The sequence below is a fragment of the Ctenocephalides felis genome, unplaced genomic scaffold (genome assembly GCF_003426905.1).
Source record: "Ctenocephalides felis isolate EL2017-DRISC unplaced genomic scaffold, ASM342690v1 CF-g0.4_SCAFFOLD_01886, whole genome shotgun sequence".
Taxonomy (NCBI): Eukaryota; Metazoa; Arthropoda; class Insecta; order Siphonaptera; family Pulicidae; genus Ctenocephalides; species Ctenocephalides felis.
This window is the reverse complement of record NW_020538040.1, coordinates 74367003-74388441: the sequence shown is the minus strand read 5'-3', so window position 1 is coordinate 74388441 and position 21439 is coordinate 74367003. Positions and strand designations below refer to the sequence as shown.

At 29.0% G+C, this 21439-nt stretch overlaps 1 protein-coding gene across 1 annotated transcript; it reads right to left on the bottom strand.

Moving 5' to 3' along the window:
* Nucleotides 1–5086: 5086 nt before the first annotated feature.
* On the bottom strand, nt 5087–6341 carry LOC113375338 (protein TRI1-like). Its single transcript, XM_026615274.1, has 3 exons — nt 6252–6341; nt 5624–5819; nt 5087–5190 (listed from the first exon to the last, which is right to left on the bottom strand). Exons 1-3 carry the CDS (start codon nt 6339–6341, stop codon nt 5087–5089), a joined length of 390 nt encoding a protein of 129 aa, XP_026471059.1.
* Nucleotides 6342–21439: the final 15098 nt, after the last annotated feature.

The following is a 21439-nucleotide window of genomic DNA, read 5'->3' as shown; positions in this document are numbered from 1 at the left end:
ATTTTTTAATATTCTGATTTTTTTTTGAATATTCTGACCTTTTCCCTATTTCGTGATCTGTGTTCTTCTAAAATCATCGGCAAAGAATTGTTTTGCATACATACTTACACACACACATACATCTATTTTTATAAGGTATGCCAAATGTTCGAAAACATCTGAAACTTAAAGATCTACTAAAATTATAATTTTCGAATTTTTTCGAATACTATAGCTCACTCTACGGGAAGTTAAATATATGGTTACCTTATTTAAACAAAAAAAATTTTTTTTCATATACACAAAAATGTCAACTTGGCTTCGTGTGTTTTCATAATACCAAATGTGCAAACATTTTTTATTTCTAATGTGAATTTAGTGCTGTCTTTGATTTATTGTTTAAAAAAAAGAAACAGGCTTGATATGTAACACAACGCGGAGACCTAAACTTAAGTATGTTAGAACCTAATATTTAAAACTTAAATATCGCTTTAAATAAATATAAACAAGTCAGTAATAAAATTAATTTGTAATTTCGATTGTTATGATATGTTTTTGAAAGTTTGCTCATGGTTTTTGATAACAAATTATTATATTTAGATTATAAAACTTATAATTTACATTTTTTCACGAAAATTTTGTATGGGGAGGGAACATACCAATTTTAGAAACCCACAGTGAGGCGTGACCCATAAAACTCTGGGAATCACTGTTCTACGTAGTTATTCATATTTAACTTTCTGTTGGGTAAGTAATCACCACAGAATAAAAACGAAAATTGTTAAATAATATTTGGTTTTCTCTCCTAAACATCTTGGCACAGTCCGAGAGAAATGAATACAGCCAACGATTACGGATCAACCGAGTTGAATAATTCGAAAACGATTGATTCGTATTGACAAGTAAACCTGATCATTAATCCTTTCGCCATTGTAAGTTTTTATAACAAATGCAAACTAGTTTTATTGGTATTTTGCCTTGAGGCAAGTTACATGAACCTCCCGATATGTGTAAATAATCGACTTAATCAATAAAAAATAAATTCATTTATGAGTGACTAAATATATTCCGAGTGCATTTATTACAAATAACATGAAAACGAACGAACTCGGATCGGAGTATTTTCAAAAATCAACAATTTTATAATTGAACCAGTTTCCGTAGGACTTTAAAGGTTAGTATGTTCATTAAGACCAGTACTCCATCGTTATACCAAGTAAATCGTCTAATTTTAATTTTAACGTCAAAAACATTACTCATTTTCTGAAACTTTGATAAATTTTTAAAATTAAACTACTTGTCGTAGGGCCCGTAATATTTCAGTAAGTTTTATAAGACCATGATATATATGCCAAAAAAGTTCCATAAAAATCGGCTTAAATTTTTTTTCAGCAGTTAATTACAAGGAAATGGTTCATTAGATTTTCACCTAAAACTAATCAGTATCATTTCCAACTAATATCTTTTGAACAGTTTTGATTTTTTAAAATCGATTCGTTAGTATGAGCTTAAATATGGACGAAAAGTTCAACACTTTTTCCAAATTACAAAAAAAGAAACGGCTCAACGGCGTCGCACAAAACTGACAAAGATAATCCTCGTTAAGATACATCAAATGGCTTTAAATTTCTGAAATCCATTCAGGCGTTTTTTTAACAATCGTCCATGAAAGTTCTGATTTTGACAAATGCAAAAAAACGATAATAATTTTTGCAAACTTTGATGAATTTTAAAAGCTAAACGAGTTGTCGTAGGGCCGTAATATTTTAGTATGATCTAGAAGACTATGGTATCTACCGTCAAAAAAAAAAATAATAATCGACGAAAAAATTTTTTTTAACACTTTATTACAAGAAAACGGCCCGGCCGAATCTCTCCAAAACTGATCAGCACGATTCCCAACCAATATTTTTCGAACGGTTTTTGAATTTTCAAAATTGATTCAGAATTGCGGGTTAAACGTGGACGAAAAACTTTTCACTTTTCTGCTATTTACGAAGAAGAAACGCTTAGGCCGATCGTCGCACAAAATGGAATAAACGAATGTCCTCATCGAGATACATCGAATGGCTTTTAAATTTTTGAAATCGGTCCAGCCGTTTTGACAAAACGTCGTTTTACGGCAAAAAATCTGTTTACGCACACGCACACACAGACACACATACACACATACTTTTTCCAAATTTGGTCTCATTCGATTCAGAATGGCTTGAAACGTCGAGAAAACATAAAATTAGCGAATCGGATTTTTTGACGAAAACAAACTTCTCTTCGGGAAATCTATAATCAATCTACACGATTACCCTGTTGATATCTAACGAACGTTTTTTGAATTTTCAAAATTTGTTCAGCCAAGGGCCCCACTTAAGGACCACCGACCTAGAGAAACATTCTTTCTGAGCGATTGTGAGGTTTAAAGTTTAAATGGTACCGAGAAAATCAAACACATATTTGCATTGGGGTTTATACAAAAACCGACATATCAGAAAACCAGTTTTCAAATTGTAAATTTTCCAGAAAAACCGGTTTTATCCGGTTTTTGAATTTCATATAAAAAATCTATTTTTGCTCGAATATTTTGTAATAACAGAAAAATATATATCGGAAAATTGAGTGTGATTTGTAGCAGTTTTGACTGAATTTATTTATGTTTAATTTTAAGAGTGAACAGATTTATTTTGATTTTAATTAGTAGAACAAAGAAATAATAGTTGATCTGGATTAAATAACGTTTATTTCTATTCCGAACACTTTTAATTAATTAATTTCAAGTATTTGATTATTTTTGGTATAATGAAATATGATTGCTAAAAGCTGAGGACGTCTATCGATTTGCTATTAGAAGTGATCTTTGTTTACTCAAATACAAAATACAAAATTTTCCGAAATAGAAAATACTCTCTCACTTGCAACCGAACTAGGGTTAATCGTTAAAGCGTGATATAATAATTCTGAAAATTTTGTTCTTTTATTCGTGGCTTCTAGGGCTAATTTTTTTTTTTAACTTTGAGTAGAGCAATTCATTCCTTTAACAGAAGTCGCATTGATCTAAATTGATATACACATTGATGAAATAATCTAAATTGATATTTGAAATTTTGCCCGCAAAAACCACACATAAGATAACAAATACAGACAGCATAAAATTAATATAATTTTGGAATTTAACTAATTACGAAGTTTTTGATAATTATTAAATAAATATGCTTTTTTTATTTTGTGTGCTTTACACCTTTGTAACAGTCGATTTTGCACTTTTCTTATATTTTAGTTATTTCAATATAATTTGATTAGTATATAATTTAGTTATTACCACAATACTAAATATAATTATAATGCCGTGAAATTTCAAATATCGTTTTAATTAACGATGATGCACAATAGTGCAGTAGTTCAATAATTATTATGAGTATTTATAGGTTGAGATATTCTATTCAATATATTCTTATATGTATATTATTTAATTTAAAAAAAACTTCAAGATATTATTTAATATATTTATGACTAACTTAATATACTTGCATTTGTATATACATGCGCTGTAGCATGAATAGTAATCATATACCGATATACTATTATTATGTATATTTTTATCAATCTATTTTTTTATTTATTTAGTGGTATTAATAATTAATAACAATAAATAATAATTAAAAATTAATTAATAAGTAATAATTAATTAATAAATTATTAATGATGAATAAATAATAATATACTTGTGCAATATATAAATAATATATATTTAATTATATAAAAGTATAGATATTATTATACATATACATATAAATATATAATTATTAAAAATATAAATGTATATATCTTGTGTTTTATTAAAAATGTTTTAATTTATCAAGACGCGCGGCGAGCAATGCTGTTGCTAGTCGTTGCGAATGAGAGACGACTTGCGACGGGTGTTATATGAGCGCGAGCATGTACTTGCTCAGGTTTTTCCTAATTTTGGATATGTTCTACCACATGAAATAAAACAAAATTTTGCACACTAAAAGGAAATACAATAGCCTTTCTAATGATGCTAATTAAAAATTAGTCCAAACAACCGCACTACCCAAAAATTATTTTTACTTTTTCATGCACTAAAAAATAATTCTTTAACAATATTTGTTATTAATAATGTAGTATATACCGATGTGAACAGATTGGCATTATTGGTTTGTCGATATCTCTCACAGTTGCGACAAAAAACGACTTTGAAAAAAGGGGCCACTTTCACACATTTTCAATGATATCTCGGCCAAATGATGAGCTACGTATTTGAAATTTGGTATATCGGATTTTCTCGAAAATACCTAAATTATTTAAATACCAGGGTGGGGCCAATTCTGTATGGAAACACGTCCATTTATATATACATTCCCTTTATATACATTCGACAAAAGATAATGCAGAACCTTTCTGGGAACTATAACAGACTGATATGATTCCAAATTTTATCGAACCGTTAAGATTCCAAGTACCAAAACGTTTGCTACCATCTAGTATATTTGACATTTTCCATTTGTACAGAAAAAACCGACGTTTTCCGCTAAAAACCCGGTTTTGGAATTTTATAACTTTCGTCAAAAAAAACGGTTTTTGAAAACCGACAAACCCTAGTTTGCATAATAATACTCAAAAATGTCAATACATTACGTAAAATACTCATGTATTAAAATTGTTCAGAATTTTTATTTCAAATACGTAATTATATTTCGATTCTCTTTACGTTAAATACTTATGTATTGAAATGGTTGAGTATTATTGTTTGAAATAATTATATTTTGATTCATTTTTACGTAAAATATTTATGTATTGACTTGGTTGAGTATTATTGTTTGCAATAATTATAATTCTATTCTTTTTTGCATCAAATACTCATGTATTGAAATTGTTGATTATTATTATTTGAAATAATTATACTTCGATTCTTTTTCATGTAATACAATATAGTATTGCAATTTTATTTAATATATTTTGATATTAGTACGTTAAAACATTTAGTCCGTGAACATTTGGTACATCTTTATTTATTAGTGTGGTCCTATTCATTTGGGGTTGTTGAGAAATACATTTTGCGACTGATGACCCTTCGAGATCGGTTTTTGATGCTTCATCGAACAGTATGACCATCCATGGAGACTCTTGAATTTGGTTGCATATGTAATAAGTCGGCGAGGGCTATTAATCGATTATATTTTCGATACTTTTTGAGTACTGTCGAAGAAAATTATTAATAACAACAAATATCTATCAATAGCAAAAGTTCTCACTATTGACAGCGTAATTCGGGTTTTGATTCGAGATCGGTTTTTTATGCTTTTCGAACAGTATGACCATCATCCATGGAGACTATTAAATTTGGTTGCATATGTAATAAGTCGGCGATAGGTATTCATCGACTATATTTTTGATACTTTTTGAGTACTGTCGAAGAAAATTATCAATATCAACAAATATATCAAGATAAAATATCAATAGTAAAAGTACTCACCCTTGAAAGCAAAGCATGTAGATATTTACTCAGTACTCGATATTTCGTTCTAACACTAGTTGTCATAAGACTGAACATGTGATGTTGGTTTGATCTATTCTAAAAAGTGGTGGTTGAGGTGCTTTAATATGGTAAAGCCTTTAAGGCGCACCATACCGGTCACGCTCTCAAATTCTTCGTCACAGTCGATGTAGGCAGGGTCTTCCGGATCCTGGAGTTTTCTTTCCTTGATTTGAATCCATATTAATTTGACAACGTTGTACCGTGTCTCGGGTTCATTACTACCAATTAATTTGGCTAATTCGGGGGATAGTCTATACCTCTTATGAATCCCAGTCAATTTTGCACGTTTCTGCAAAAATAACAATAATATAAATAATGATAATAGTATTAATTATATATATATATATATATATATATATATATTATATTAGGGGTATTATGAGTTGTAATCAATTTTGACTTTTAAGAACTTTTATAGATGACAACCCAAACAATTATCCGATTTTTTGTGAATTTTTAATATTACTTACTTATTACTTTTAAATGCTTTCAGATAAGAGCTATTTTTACTAAAAATATTTTGCTATCTATAATTTTAAGTTAAAACTTATGGAAGTGGTAACTGAAATCTATATCTAGTTTTCAATATTCATTGATTTCGTTCTAAATTACAAAGTCTTTGTAAATGCCTACAATACTACATTCAGATATTAGTTTTTATGATGTTATTTTAGTTGTATTTCTTTATGATTAGTATATATTAATTTTATTTTTCAATTACTTTCTTGGCTTCGTGATTCAAGACTTCTGACAGGGTAGTCGAACTTCTGCTCCGTGATTTCGCCTCCTTTCTTGTGCGTCTCGATACCATTGTGCCTGAACTGCTAAAATAATGTTAATAGAACTATAGTAGCGTATGGGAATACTATCTCAAATTCTATTATATCTCATTGTCATAACTTAAACTGAAAATTTGTAATAAAATGAAATTTCATTATTTTAAATGAATTTCAATAAATATTTCATTAATATAATTGATAATTAACAATAAAACAATGTATAGAAAAATTACACTAAAAAACTTATATCGGATAAATTAACAAATCTAAAAGCATCCATGTCAAGTTGTAATAAAAAAAAATCCACTAAATATATGAACTGAATTAAGTCAAGTCGAATTACATGACAGTTCGATGTATCATTAAATTAAAATCAAAGCTTTGTAGAAGATAAATGACATTTGTCATTGGCATAAAATTGAAAACTACAAAAAAATCGAAAATAAATTTGCAAATACATTATGTGAAAATACAATATTTTTATAATGAATTTTACTTACCTTTACTTTGTTCTTTGGTATTTAAAACTGTGAATTTGGAATAAAGAAATTTGGAAGATTTTTATACAAAAATTTTGATAGCACACATTTGTTTTCGTGGTTGCAGCATACTACTATAATTTAAAATTCAACATGAAAAAAAATCATCATCAAAGTGTCTAGTACGTCAGTAAAACAACTAAATTTAAATAATCCAGTGTGCCAAATCTTTTTGAGCAAATTGTCAAACAAGTTAAAAAAAATCGATAAGTTTCTTTATTCTAACTCCACTTAGTCCAGTTTTGTGTATTTACTTTTAATGTAAACAATCGGCAGGTCAATGATGTTTTTAAGGAAAAGGTTTTTAACAATAGCTATTATTGTTAAAACTGTTAAGTTCTCCTTGTTCAAAATTTGATTATGTATATATATATATATATATATATATATATATATATATATAACACGATATACAACGTAGTCGAGTGTATAACTCTAGAAAACGAGATGGTAGGTATACAGTTTTCATTCATTGCAGTGAGTTTATTATCTTCTTTATATAACTCGAAAGCAAAATATATAGCTTGCCGACATTAATAACCGTGAATTATGAAACGAATTCTTGCATATAGCGTACGAGATATATTTGGATTTTTGCTTATTATGACCCATCTCGCATACACAATAGTTCATACATTAAACTCGGCGCTTTCCTTATCAGCATTTGTAATTTAATGCGAAGTAATATAAGAAATGCGAGATGTTTCTCCATACTATTACCATCGCGCTGTGTATTGAAGCAGAAACGAACGGAATATGGGTCGAAGGTCGGAATTGATAAGCATGAAATTAATATATGACTTATGGGAATGTGAATGTTGGATAAGCTGACAAGCTATTAATTTTTCATTTTATTATCCAATGAGACATAAAATTCCTTATTTCGTTTTTTACTTTGCCGGCGCGGATGTTTACCATGAAATGGGAATATTATTATTGCTCGACGGACGCATCGACTAATTGATGTTACAGCATCATTGATTTCTAATCTCTGGGAAAAATAATTTTACTGTTTGTCTTGTGTATTCCTTTAACGTAAACCTAACTTCACAAGCAGACTTTATATTAGGGAAAGTACGGACAAAATGATACGATATTTGTTTATTTAATGATATTATAAACAGTATTAATTGTTTTCACTTATCTTTTATCCTTTGACTACCTGTAAATATATATATTTTTAAATTTTTTTCTTTTTTTTTTCAATTTATTCTGCAATCTGTTTTACATTAGCATTAACATTAAGCAGAAATTGCTAACAATGATTATCTTACAATGTAAACCAGTAGATAGTAGCAACACCCAACGGCGTGTCTACTAGGTATAAGGACTAATTATCTATACTCGAAGTATTTGCTGACATCTTTATTATATGTGCAACTATACCCACGAGAGGCAATTTGCACTTGAGGTTATATTTGAGATCTATGACCTCAAGTGGAAATTTGATATCAAAGTTGCCTGATGTCAGGCATGGCGGTAGCGGGAATCGGTCCAGCGAACCTGGGACTAGTTGGTGCTAGCCCACGCTCTAACCGATATCGCCACCGCTGGCCAACCTGTAAATATAATGCTTCAATTAAGTGGGAACTATAATAAAATATTTATTAAAGAAAAACTCAACCAGTTACAAGAACCACTTTGTCCATTAGTACGGACAAAATGAAATTAATTAATAACATATTAAGATGCTAATTTTTAGGAGGGCAGTTTAGAAATAAATCGTTTAGTCTTCTTCGGGACATTAATACATAAAGCATAAGCCTAAAGGGAATAAGTCATACATCGAAAACAGTCTTTGTTAGGGTCACAACGGTAAAAGATGTGTTTGCAATAGAAGTCTCTTTTTTTCTGCCGGTAGATCCTAGGTATTGTTTTAGAAAGAGTTAGAGTAGAAGTTAACCTCTTAACTTACGATTTAGATTCGAAAATGTCGGGCCAAATTTGTTTAAGCTGGCGCCGCTATCGTGACTATTTTCTTACACTGTGTACAGACTATCACAAAAATAAAAATAATTTTGTGTTTTAAAGTTTCGTATAAACAAAAATTTTGTAATACTTGCGATCACCGTACCTGGCCATGCCCGTAATGCGTAATATTAGCTTTTGGCCCAACTATCGTATGGGTGCTATGTCCGTAATATTTACGTTTGGCCTAGCCATCAAACGCGGATTATGCTCATCATAATAAGCTTAGGGCTTAAAAGCCAATCACCCTTGACAGGTTTAAATTTTTTTCTTGGCTTTAATTGAACTACTTACTTACGTAGTGTCTGCGAAATAGTACTATGTCATTTTGTCCATTGTGTAAGTATGAAATTTTGTCCGAAAATTAACTAAAATAATAAAATTTTTCTCAAAAACCTGATAATTACAATAATATTGATGGAAATCAATAGTACTAGCATAAGTTTATTGATTTTAATAAAAATAATTATAAATAACAGTAAAGACGACTCCAGAAAACAAGACAAAACCACCTTCATATTAAACTTCTAGGGCCAGCGGTGACGAAATTGGTTAGAGCTAGCACCAACTAGACCCAGGTTCGCTGGTTCGATTCCCGCTACCGCCAAGCCTGACATCAGGCAACTTTGATGTCAAATTTTCACTTGGGGTTATAGATCACAATATAATTCCAAGTGGAAATTGTCTTTCGTGGACATAGTTGCATCATACAATCATATGCACACTATTAGACATAAGAGCTAATATATAAAAAAACCCACACATAGAAGAAGGATGAACCGATGGGTTGCTTCTCATATCAATACCTTAGGTCATAAGTCATACACAAAAACAGCTTATAGAACAATAATAAAGAGTTCTGATTGCTGTGGAAACAATAAAAAAAAAGAAAAAAAAATTAAACTTCTGAGGTCGCAATACGCTTTTATACTGATCGTTTCGACAAGACTTTGACAATGACGCTCAACATCTGACAGATTTGTGATTATAGCTTTCTTCATGTTATACAGTAGCAAAAACGTTATTAAAACTAAACAATTTTTTAAATAAGGCCACTTTGTTATTTTGTCCATATATTCCATTTTGACCATATTTTTCATATATATATATATATATATATATATATATATATATATATATATATATATATATATGAGTAAGTTCTTCAAGGGCATACATCAAATAAAAGGCAAAGATTTAGAAGTTAATCTTTAATTTTTCCAAACGTTTCGACATAGTATTTTATGTCATCATCAGTGGATCTACAGAATGAATATTGAAAAATTAATATAAACTAGGAAAAAATGACAGAAATTGGAAAAAGAACTATAGATATAAGTAATATAATTATAACAATAACAATTATACTTAACAGATAGATAAACAAGAGAAATGAAAAGTAAAAAGAAATATATACAAACATACAAAAGCGTAATATATATACATAAATATACACACAAACAAACATGTATATATGATATACATGTAAAAACACGTACACATATGCATATATACATACGAATAATACGTATATATAAACATATACATACGGACATGTACATATGTATATATACACATATATACATACATACACATACACATATACACATATACATACATACATATATATACATATATATATATATATATACATATATATATATATACATACATATGCAATACAGACACATACACATATATAGACAATGAAGGTAACTTACATAAATATGGTCTTACATCAGTAGCTAGCGCAAGGAACATAATTTTGCACTATCATATATACATAAACTTGTTTTTTTTATATTATTTTGTTGAACAGAGTATAGCAAAATATTTGTGAAATATATAATATATTTTGCACAGAGAACGTAGTTTATGTGACAGAGCCCGAGGCTGAAGTAACATGTGTTTAAAAATTATTTGAAGAGACCGTAATTTTTAAACACATGTTACTTCAGCCTCGGGCTCTGTCACATAAACTACGTTCTCTGTGCAAAATATATTATATATTTCACAAATATTTTGCTATACTCTGTTCAACAAAATAATATAAAAAAACAAGTTTATGTATATATGATAGTGCAAAATTATGTTCCTTGCGCTAGCTACTGATGTAAGACCATATTTATGTAAGTTACCTTCATTGTCTATATATGTGTATGTGTCTGTATTGCATATGTATGTATATATATATGTATGTATATATATATATATATATATATATATATATGTATATATATGTATGTATGTATATGTGTATATGTGTATATGTGTATGTGTATGTATGTATATATGTGTATATATACATATGTACATGTCCGTATGTATATGTTTATATATACGTATTATTCGTATGTATATATGCATATGTGTACGTGTTTTTACATGTATATCATATATACATGTTTGTTTGTGTGTATATTTATGTATATATATTACGCTTTTGTATGTTTGTATATATTTCTTTTTACTTTTCATTTCTCTTGTTTATCTATCTGTTAAGTATAATTGTTATTGTTAAAATTATATTACTTATATCTATAGTTCTTTTTCCAATTTCTGTCATTTTTTCCTAGTTTATATTAATTTTTCAATATTCATTCTGTAGATCCACTGATGATGACATAAAATACTATGTCGAAACGTTTGGAAAAATTAAAGATTAACTTCTAAATCTTTGCCTTTTATTTGATGTATGCCCTTGAAGAACTTACTCATATTTCTCAACATCAAAATTAACTACTTTAACATATATATATATATATATATATATATATATATATATATATATATATAATATTTTTATAGTCTGCTTGTTATAGTTAGGTTTATATTCAGACATTCATCGAATTATGGAATTGGAGTAGATTAGATTCTATTGGATTTGAATGAGTGTGTGTGCATCCCTGGATACAAATTTTCGTCCACGTTTTCGGACGCACGGATCAACCGATGTGAATGGCTCAAAAAACATTCGATTCCTATACATTGGCAAAGGATAGTTTTTTGCAAAAGGGAGGTCCAGCCATTTCGGAGTTTCGGAGCAAAGAATGCAAAAATAGAAATCGAGTTTCAGAGAAAACGGAGCATCCGATTCTTAAGATCTAAAAAAAACATTCAATTCGTAATGATGGGGTGAAGCGGTAATTAGTTTTTGGCAAAAGCAGGTCTGACTGTTTTGGAGATACGGAGAAAATATGCAAAAAATAGCAGTTTTAGAGATAAATAAGCATTCAATTTGAATGATTTAGAAAACTTTCTGCTTGTGTTGACGAAATAATTGATTTTGGGAAAAGAAAAATAAAATATTTCAAATTTTCAATATTGAAAATAATTCAGGTTCTCAAAATTTTATTTGGGCACGGGAAGTTTCAGCAATTTGCCTTAAGGCACAATGCCATACACCACTAGTTTAGAATTTTTATTTAGACCTTGAACTCTATCGCCGTTTCATTAAAAATACAAAAAAAAAAACAATTTAAAATTTGTTTACCCAGAAAATTCCCGGCCGATCTTTGCCAAACACTAATCAGCGCTATTCCAAATATCTGTAGAACAGTTTTTAAGTTTTCAAAATAGGATTATTTTCAAATTTAAAATTTTTGACATTTTTTCAGCCGTTTATGAAAAAGCGTCGACTTAAGATTAAAAGAATTTCATTCAAAATGATTTAATCTGTCGAAAAAATACAAAATTAGCAATTGGAATTTTCTGGCAAAAACATGAACTTTTCTTTCGCAAAGTAAATAATAAATATAAAATAATTAATCAATTACATGAATAATTAATGTTAAGAAATTAATGTGTAAAAATATAACTCAATCAATTTTAAAAAAATAGTGAGTACAAATAAATAAAACATTGTGAATTTTTACTTTCCAAAAGTAATCTGAAAATAGGTAACAATAATTACTAATGAATACAAGATGATAAACTTAATTATATATTATTTCATATGTTTTTATATTCACTTACACTTATATTTATTATTCATATATATTCTGTGTATGAAGTACTGAATTAATATATATTTAATTAATAAAGTTAATTTTGTTCAAGCATACATAATCCGAAAACGGTTTTACCGTTTTTTTATATTTTTTGATTTGAATAAAATGTGTTCGTTTCAATGGAAGAAAGATCGAGGATATAAAAACGCAGTATTTCCCATATTTCATTCTCATCTTTAATATACTTCTCAAGCCTTTTTTAGCATAACATTTTTCAATTCACTATTTTTTTCTTATTTTACTTAAATCGTCAATCACCTACATTTCAAGCTTTTTATTTCTCTTCTGTCCAGAAGAGTAATAGATCGATTTTACCTGTTTCATTCTTTCGTTGCAAAATTCACAAGTATAATTTTTGCCAGCAATTAGTGGAGCTAATGCAAGCTATATAGAACGATGTTCCAAAAGCAACATTTAACTTATTTTTTCAAGTGATTTACTTTGCTTGTTAGTACTTACTGCATTTTGTAAATATATGTGCTTTTCGTTACGCCGTGCTTTTTTAACTTAAGTTTAACAACTTTTCATCATTTGAAATACTCTGTTCGTATTATTCATATTAATAAAAAGTTGCTCAATTTTGAATTTATCATTAAATTTTTTAATTATTATCTTTCATTGTTATCAATGTTTTAAATAACATTTAAGTGCGTTAGAATCTTGTTACATAAACTTGAATTATGGCATAAAACGACTACTCTGACATATTTCGGGTTTCAATTGGGAAATTGAGTAAAGTATTTTATCCCAACAATTTATTTACTTCTCGAAGGAAAAGTTTGCTTTTAGCAGAAAATCCGATTTTTTTAAATTTTGTTTTCACGACTTTCAAGTCATTCTGAATCATTCTATTATATAGAAAAAGTATTTGTGATTGTATGATTGACATTTTAACAAAAAAACGTGAAATAATTTTAAAAATTTGAGAACCTAATCAGTTTATAATGTTGATTAGTTTTTGGTAATCTATGATCGATCAGGAATTGCTCCAAAATATTTAGGCTCAGTTTGCACACAGTTATAGAGTTAGCATATTTATTGAGTTTATGGTCTAAAATTAGTAAAAGTGGAAACATTATTTTTGAAATGAATAGTTAAAAATTTTGTTCAAAATAGCTAAATTTCAACTATTTTTAATTAAGTTTATTGTTTATACTTATCGGAAAGTTTATGAAACTTGCTTCAAGGCAAAATACCATTTGCACATAGTTTTTCCAAAAATTTACAATATATTCCATAATTTCTCAATAATATTTATAGTTCTATTGAGATGTTTTTGTGAGGCAAGAATTTTTATAATATAATAACTAAAAATGGGGCCCTATTATAAGATTTTATCATGCAATTAGTCTCGGGTTTCATTAGAAGTCTATTGATTTCTGGTATCTTATCATTATTTCTTCCATAGGACTATCAGCATCTTTTTTTTTACTAGCTGCCTCGACATTCATATATGTTATCATAAATCATAACAACTTTAAACCGTAAAATAATTATCCTTTTTGAAATAGGACTCTTGAAATGTGAATACAAGATAAACGCTTAAAGCAATTTATTTTATTAGTTTTGATTATATTAGATATTTCAAGAATTTGTAAGTGAGGCGTAATATTTTTTTATCTAACGTATGTAGTGTTGAGTGCACAGTTACTTATCTCTTCTAAGAAACAATCATTAATTCTATTTATTAAATACGCGTGCGTTTTAGACAGCATGTGAGATAAAATCATTTTTATTGAAATATCAAAATGAAACTTTATTGAAAGATTCGATAAAAAACAGGTTACGTAAACTCTATTATATATAACAAACTCTATTATTGGAATATTTTAGATATTGTGTTATAAATCTATATGAACCAAATAAAAAAAACAGTTCAAATATTTTAAACAGTGACAAGTAACGTATAAATTATATACGTATTAATTATATTTGTAGAAAAATATTATTTGATCAATTTAAATTGGATGCTCCGTTCTCTCAGAAACTGCTATTTTTGCACTCTTCACTATGTATCTCCAAAATGGCTGAACTTGTTTTTGCCAAAATCAGCACGTCTTGTCTTCAATAGGAATTGACCTCATTCAAATCGGTGCTCCCGAAAACGTCGACGAAAATTTGTATCCACACAAAACACACACACATACATTTATTTTTTCTTCAGCCAAAATGTTCAGGAAAACGTAAAGAAATGCTAAAATTTTAATTTTTGGTGTTATGCGATCACTTTAACTCATCCTACAGGAATATAAGTAAAATATCACTATTTTCGGGACAATCTATTTTGATTATTACCGTACTTTGAATACAATATATTCAATTTCAAAATACTAAGTTTTTACAAAATTACACTATTCACAAATAGTTGAACAACGAGATTAAAGTGAAATTTTTTGTTGTTATTTTACAAGATGACAATTAAAAAAATATTTATTATATAAGAATTTAAAATATCGTTTATTGATACAATGGCAACATTAGTAATACAAATATTTATTAATGTTAAACACTATACTAATATAAAACTTCTTTATGCGCGACTAGGGTGTAAATCCGTACAAATGCAACGAAAATGGCAGGTCTAGCCGTTTCGAAGGTACGGGTAAAAGATGCCAAACACGGTAACTCAGTTTTTAAGAGAACGGAGAGTCCGATTTCAATAATCCAAATAACATCTTACTTGTATTGACAAGATAAAAAACTGATCATTTTTGGGAAGGCAGGTTTAGCGGTTATGGACTCTTATTGAAAATAAGTTAAAAAAATGACATTTGGCGGTTAAAAATGTTTATTGGACATATGTACATCAAATTATCAGATATTTATAGATTAAATTTTAATAATGTGTACATATTTTGTGTATTTTTTTTTGTGTTCCGTACCAAAATTTACGGTACGTGAAGTTCTAGTAATTTGCCTTAAGACACGATGCCATGTATCCCACTAGTTTATATATTATTCGTAGTTTCTATAAATCTTTGAAGTTATTAAAATGGAAAATATTTTTTAGGCAAGACAGATATTACAGCTGTTCAAAGAACGAGATTATATCGTCAGCAAAAAAGTAAAAAAATACAAGCAGTCAATGAATGTATGTTTATTCTAATAACATGAAGTTCTTCAAACACAATTATTACATGATGAGTAAAGTTGCGAAAACAATATTTGTCTAGCCGGTGTTTAACATAATCCACTGTGTGAACGAATATTAAAGAATTCATTAATCAGCAATTACTTCATTTCTCTAATAAAGGTTCGTTTCTAAATACTAATTACAATGACAAACCGATCATCTCATATTTAAAGTATGGCTTTAATTACATTATTGTGTCTAAACATTATACATATTTTTAATGCCATTATAAATATATAATTTATAATTTATCATTATATAAATGTGTATAATGGTTGACACTATTAAATGTGTGCATCATGAGTGTTACCATACTGCATATAAACATTATTTAAAATTGTTATATGATGTATTTATTTTTACTCAACTTAAAATTGCTACTTTGTACAGTAGCAAATAAGTTTTACTTCAATCGCGTGTGATCCTAACGCGCACTCTTTTTTTTTAATACTGTTTGCTCCTTTCTGAAATTTTACAATACTTTTATGATAATTTCATATTTTAATTTGTATATAGTTTTATAATTTATTAACTGACTAAAAAATCATATAAAAATCAAATAGATATAGAAGATAAGAGATATAGGAGTATTTCGCTAATAGATGAAAATTCTCCTGAGTGCATTACTCTGGAATAATAATCCTTCTATAATAAGAGTAGAAATTATTTCGCAAACGACTTAATACAGGAATCTCGTTTTATTCAGCAGTCATTCCGCTAGTTTTCGTCTGTCGCGTTATCCCGCGCCGTGTGCGTTTGTTTCTTCCGTATTAATCCCCTTATATCGCAGTACATATTGTGGGGCGCACAGGCGCGCCAGTGCGGAGCGCTCGGTCGCGACTTCGGACTTAACAACTTGTCAGATAAGGCCAGAATTTGTGGCGCAGTTAATGTCAAAACAATACAATGCGATGCTCTCACAATGCACTGAGAATTTTATCTATCCTACGGCATGGATACAGAGCAACGTACAAAGGCCGGGCGCGTTGGCTTTAGTAGAGTGCATATGAATATACGCACACGTCTGCCGGCCCGAACGCATTCGGTGTAGAATACAGTGCACACACGGATATAGGTGAACTCTTGGATGCATATAGAAGACGGAATAGAAATTTTCAATTTACAGCGGCTATATAACAGAGGGTTAGCGTTTTTTGTAATTTTTTAGCCCTTTGTCAATGTCGCGATTATTCGTATTACAAATTTCTCAATTATAAAACATCCTTTTTTTTGTATATATTTTTAACAGCAATCAGAACCTTATGTCCTATGAGCTGTTGGGCTGAAACTTCTCCTTACTCCGTATTTTTAGATGGTAACTCAATGATTAGTTATTCCACCCATATTTGATGATTTTGTTATTAGAATCAATCTAATAGGGCTGATTTTTTATTGGTGCAGCAATGCCGGGCAAGGGCTATTTTCATTTGGAAACATATTGCTATCTATATTTCCAAGTGAAAATCGATGTCACTGCTGCCTGACAACAGGCTGTTCGAAGTGGGTATCGAACTCGGGACCTCTGATTCAGGTCCCGTCGCTCTAACCGCTTACCTACGGGCGAGCCCATCAAACATTCGAATCGAAGTTCAACTCAAGATTAGGTAGTTCGTAACTTATATTATATATACTAAATTATATTTCTAAAATGTTTTTATATAGAGTATGACGGGGAACAACGGTCCAATTTGACTTTGCACAATTATATTGTGAAAACCAAAACAAATATATCACAACAAATAACACAAATCACACAAACAACTTTCTGACTATGATCAGTAAAAATTCCAGCTAATTCATCATTATAGAAATATGTTCTTTGCTGGCTTCTAAAAATTTGTAACCTGGACTTTTTTACTCTTTAGGTGGGGTAATATGAGACAGCCAAGAGGCAAATAGGTCTAATGTTTTATTTTAATTTTTAAGGGATTTTACATAATAATAGCTACCTACATTATTCAACGAATGCAAAATATACATTTCAAGGATACAATAATGTAAATACAATAATTGTAAATAACCTTGATCTGGTGTTTCGTTAGAAAAAATCATCAGCAGAGTTGGATTAAAAATTTATTTAATTTATCTCGTATGAATTGCATTTTTTTAAATTTATTTTTTTTATTTGCTATTTTTTATTTTTCACACCTGTAATGAATATTATAAACAAAGTATACCAATATGCTCTGTAAATATTTGAGACACACGTGAAAAAAATCTTGATTTTTTTTTATCAAACTATAACTGCCTAGAAGGCATTCAGTAATTATTATGACTAAAATAATAAACTAGTGGTGTATGGCATCGTGCCTTAAGGCAAATAGCTGGAACTACCCATACCGTAACAAAATGTTCGGGGTATACATATTAAATGTTTTCAAATTGTTTATTATAAATATTGTAACATTGTCTAATATAAACTGAATTGCAAAGTTAAAACTATTTATTTAAAGTATATAAGTTTTAGAACTTTAGTCAGAATTAAGATTAAAATCTGAATTAATTTTGATATACAAAAAAAAATGAAAAAGAAATGTTTTGAAAAAAAAAATCAAGTTGAAACATTTTTTTTTCAAAAGCAGTTACTTTGTTAAAACAAGCAAAAATTTTTTTGAATCATTCAAACCGGACGCTCAATTCTCTCAAAAACGGACATTTTTTGCACATTTAGCTCTATATCTTCGAAATGACTGGACCTGCCTTTGCCACACACACACATCCATTTTTTCTGAGTTATGCCAAAATGTTCAGAAACCTTCAAAACGTTGAAAAATGCAAAAATTTTAATTTTTGATTTTTGGCCCATTACTATAACTACCCTACGGGAAGTTAATAATATTTTATTTATACTACTTATAAAATTATTATTTTATTCATACTACTTATAATTTTATTATTTATTTATACTACCCATTGGCAGTATTTCAAGAAAAGAAATCTTGATAAAGTGAACTATATTATTGATCAGTAAATCTACTAAATTTAAGTAATACGATTTTATTCTAGTAATATTCAATATATTTTTCGAAATAGGCGGTATAATCTTCGAAACGTTTTCTATTATCTCATGTGAAGCTTTAAATTATACTATTCAAGAAAGTTTTATAGAGATTTTTGCAGAATAGCTTCGGATTTTTCTAACTTACAAAACGTCTCTTGAATGAGAATTTACAGCACACTGTAAAAACACTTACGTTCTCTTGAATTATGTGCGATTTTATATTAAACATTTTGTTCTATAGAATACGTAAGATCAGTTATTTGAGACTTAACAAAATACAATGGTATAAATAATAATACCACTTTCACTAGCAAATAAACATGTCAATATACTCGTATTATGATATTACATTTGTGTGAACGTGCATTGAACGACTCTGATTAAATCCAGCGAGTAGTATAGCAATCCTGCAACAAGACAAAATATCACGATTCAGAACGTTTGATTTGAAATCATGCACTTCAAAAGCACGACATGATTTAGTTTGCGAATATGTGCAATATTTGCTACAAAGTAGGAAATAAATCGAACGGATGATTCCGTGTTTCACGTGTGCGTGAACATTCAACAGCTCATGCAAAGTCGCGCCAAGTCCAGCATCGATCAAAGTGGATCCTAGTAGCTACTCTGAATTTATGAACCAATGTACCACTTATGACCCACACATATACAGATTACAGACATATGTATACTAGCTAACCCGCCAAACGTTGTTTAAAAACGATTGAAGTAAAACTTATTTGCTACTGTACAAAGTAGCAAATTTAAGTTAAGTAAAAATAAATACATCATATAACAATTTTGAATATTGTTTATTAGTAATGTGGTATACACACATTTATTAGTGTCAACCATTATACACATTTATATAATGATAAATTATAAATAATATATTTTTAATAGCATTAAAAATATGTATAATATTTAAAAACAATAATGTAATTAAAATCATACTCCAAATATGACATGATCGGTTTGTCATTATAATTAGGAACCATCATCCGAGAAATGAAGTAATTGCTGATTAATAAATTCTATAATATTCGTTCACATAATGGATTATGTTGAAAAACGTCTTAACAAATATTGTTTTCGCAACTTCACTCATCATGTAATTGTGTTTGAAGAATTTCATGTAATTAAAATTAACATCCATTCATTGACTGCTTGTTTTTTTTTACTTTTTCGCTGGCGATATAATCTCATTCTTTGAACAGTTGTAATATCTGTCTTGCTTATTTTAATAACTTCAAAGATTTATACAAACTACGAATAATATAGAAATAATTTCTCTTCAATAAACTTACTAATCATTATTCTTATTAATCATTATTTTCAACGAACAGGGTAAAATATTCTTCTGATTCAGGTATTTTTCTAAGATTTGTACTACGATGTAACTTTAAAATGTTTATTTATCTATGCCTATTTCCTATTTGATATCGGTACGCATACAACGACAGATCTCTATTCATATGCCCGACGACTAATCACAATCGACCCGTATAGACATGATATCATCGAGAGCGAATGACAAATCATTAGCACTCGATTCTTATCTGCCGTAACGCACTTCCGTTGCATTTGTACGGATTTACACCCTAAGCGCTTCTAAAACAGTTTTACTTCAAATATAACTAACTGATTCTAAATTTAGATTTGTGTGATATTAAAGTGAAGAAAGCAGCTTACACAAATTAAATGGATAGTTACACTGTCTCAAGTTAATATTTTTGGAACATACTAATAGTCATTGCAAGTGTACCTTTATCTAAAACAGATTTGGAATAGGAATTTGGATATTCAAAGTTTTTACATATTATTGCCGCGCCTTTCAGATTGCACTTTCAATGACTATCAATATGCCACAGGAAAATTATATCGGACATGCTTTGCAGTGGGTAAACCAACCATTTAATTTGTGTTACCTGCGTCTTTCACTTAGATACCGCACACTTTAATATTCACAATTAGTTAGTTATTTTCTACACTAAAAATAGTCTTTATGGTTAAACATTTGCCGGGCCACGCGTTGCTGCGTCTTTTATTAAAATCCACCGAATTAAAATTTGAATCCGACAACCAACCAATGACAACCAACATTTCATATCTTTTGTTAAAAATTTATATCAATGCAACACTAAATAAAATCCGGATGAAAATTTGAATCTGATGGTTCAATACTAATCATTATAATGTTATTTTTGAACTCAATTAATGAAAAAGTGGCTCGCTCGTTGGTAAGTGGCTAAAACGACTGGATCTGGATAAGGGGTTCCTGGTTCGATTCCGCTTCGAGGAGCCTGTTAAGCAGTAGTGACAACGGTTTTCACATGGAAATATAGATAGCAATAGCCCATGATGAAAAAAATTTTGAAAATTAAAAAAAAAATTTTAGGTATAACTCAGCGACAAATTTTGAATAAGAACATTTTTAAAATTTTATGCTATTTCCAAACAAAACATTGATTGAATTGCG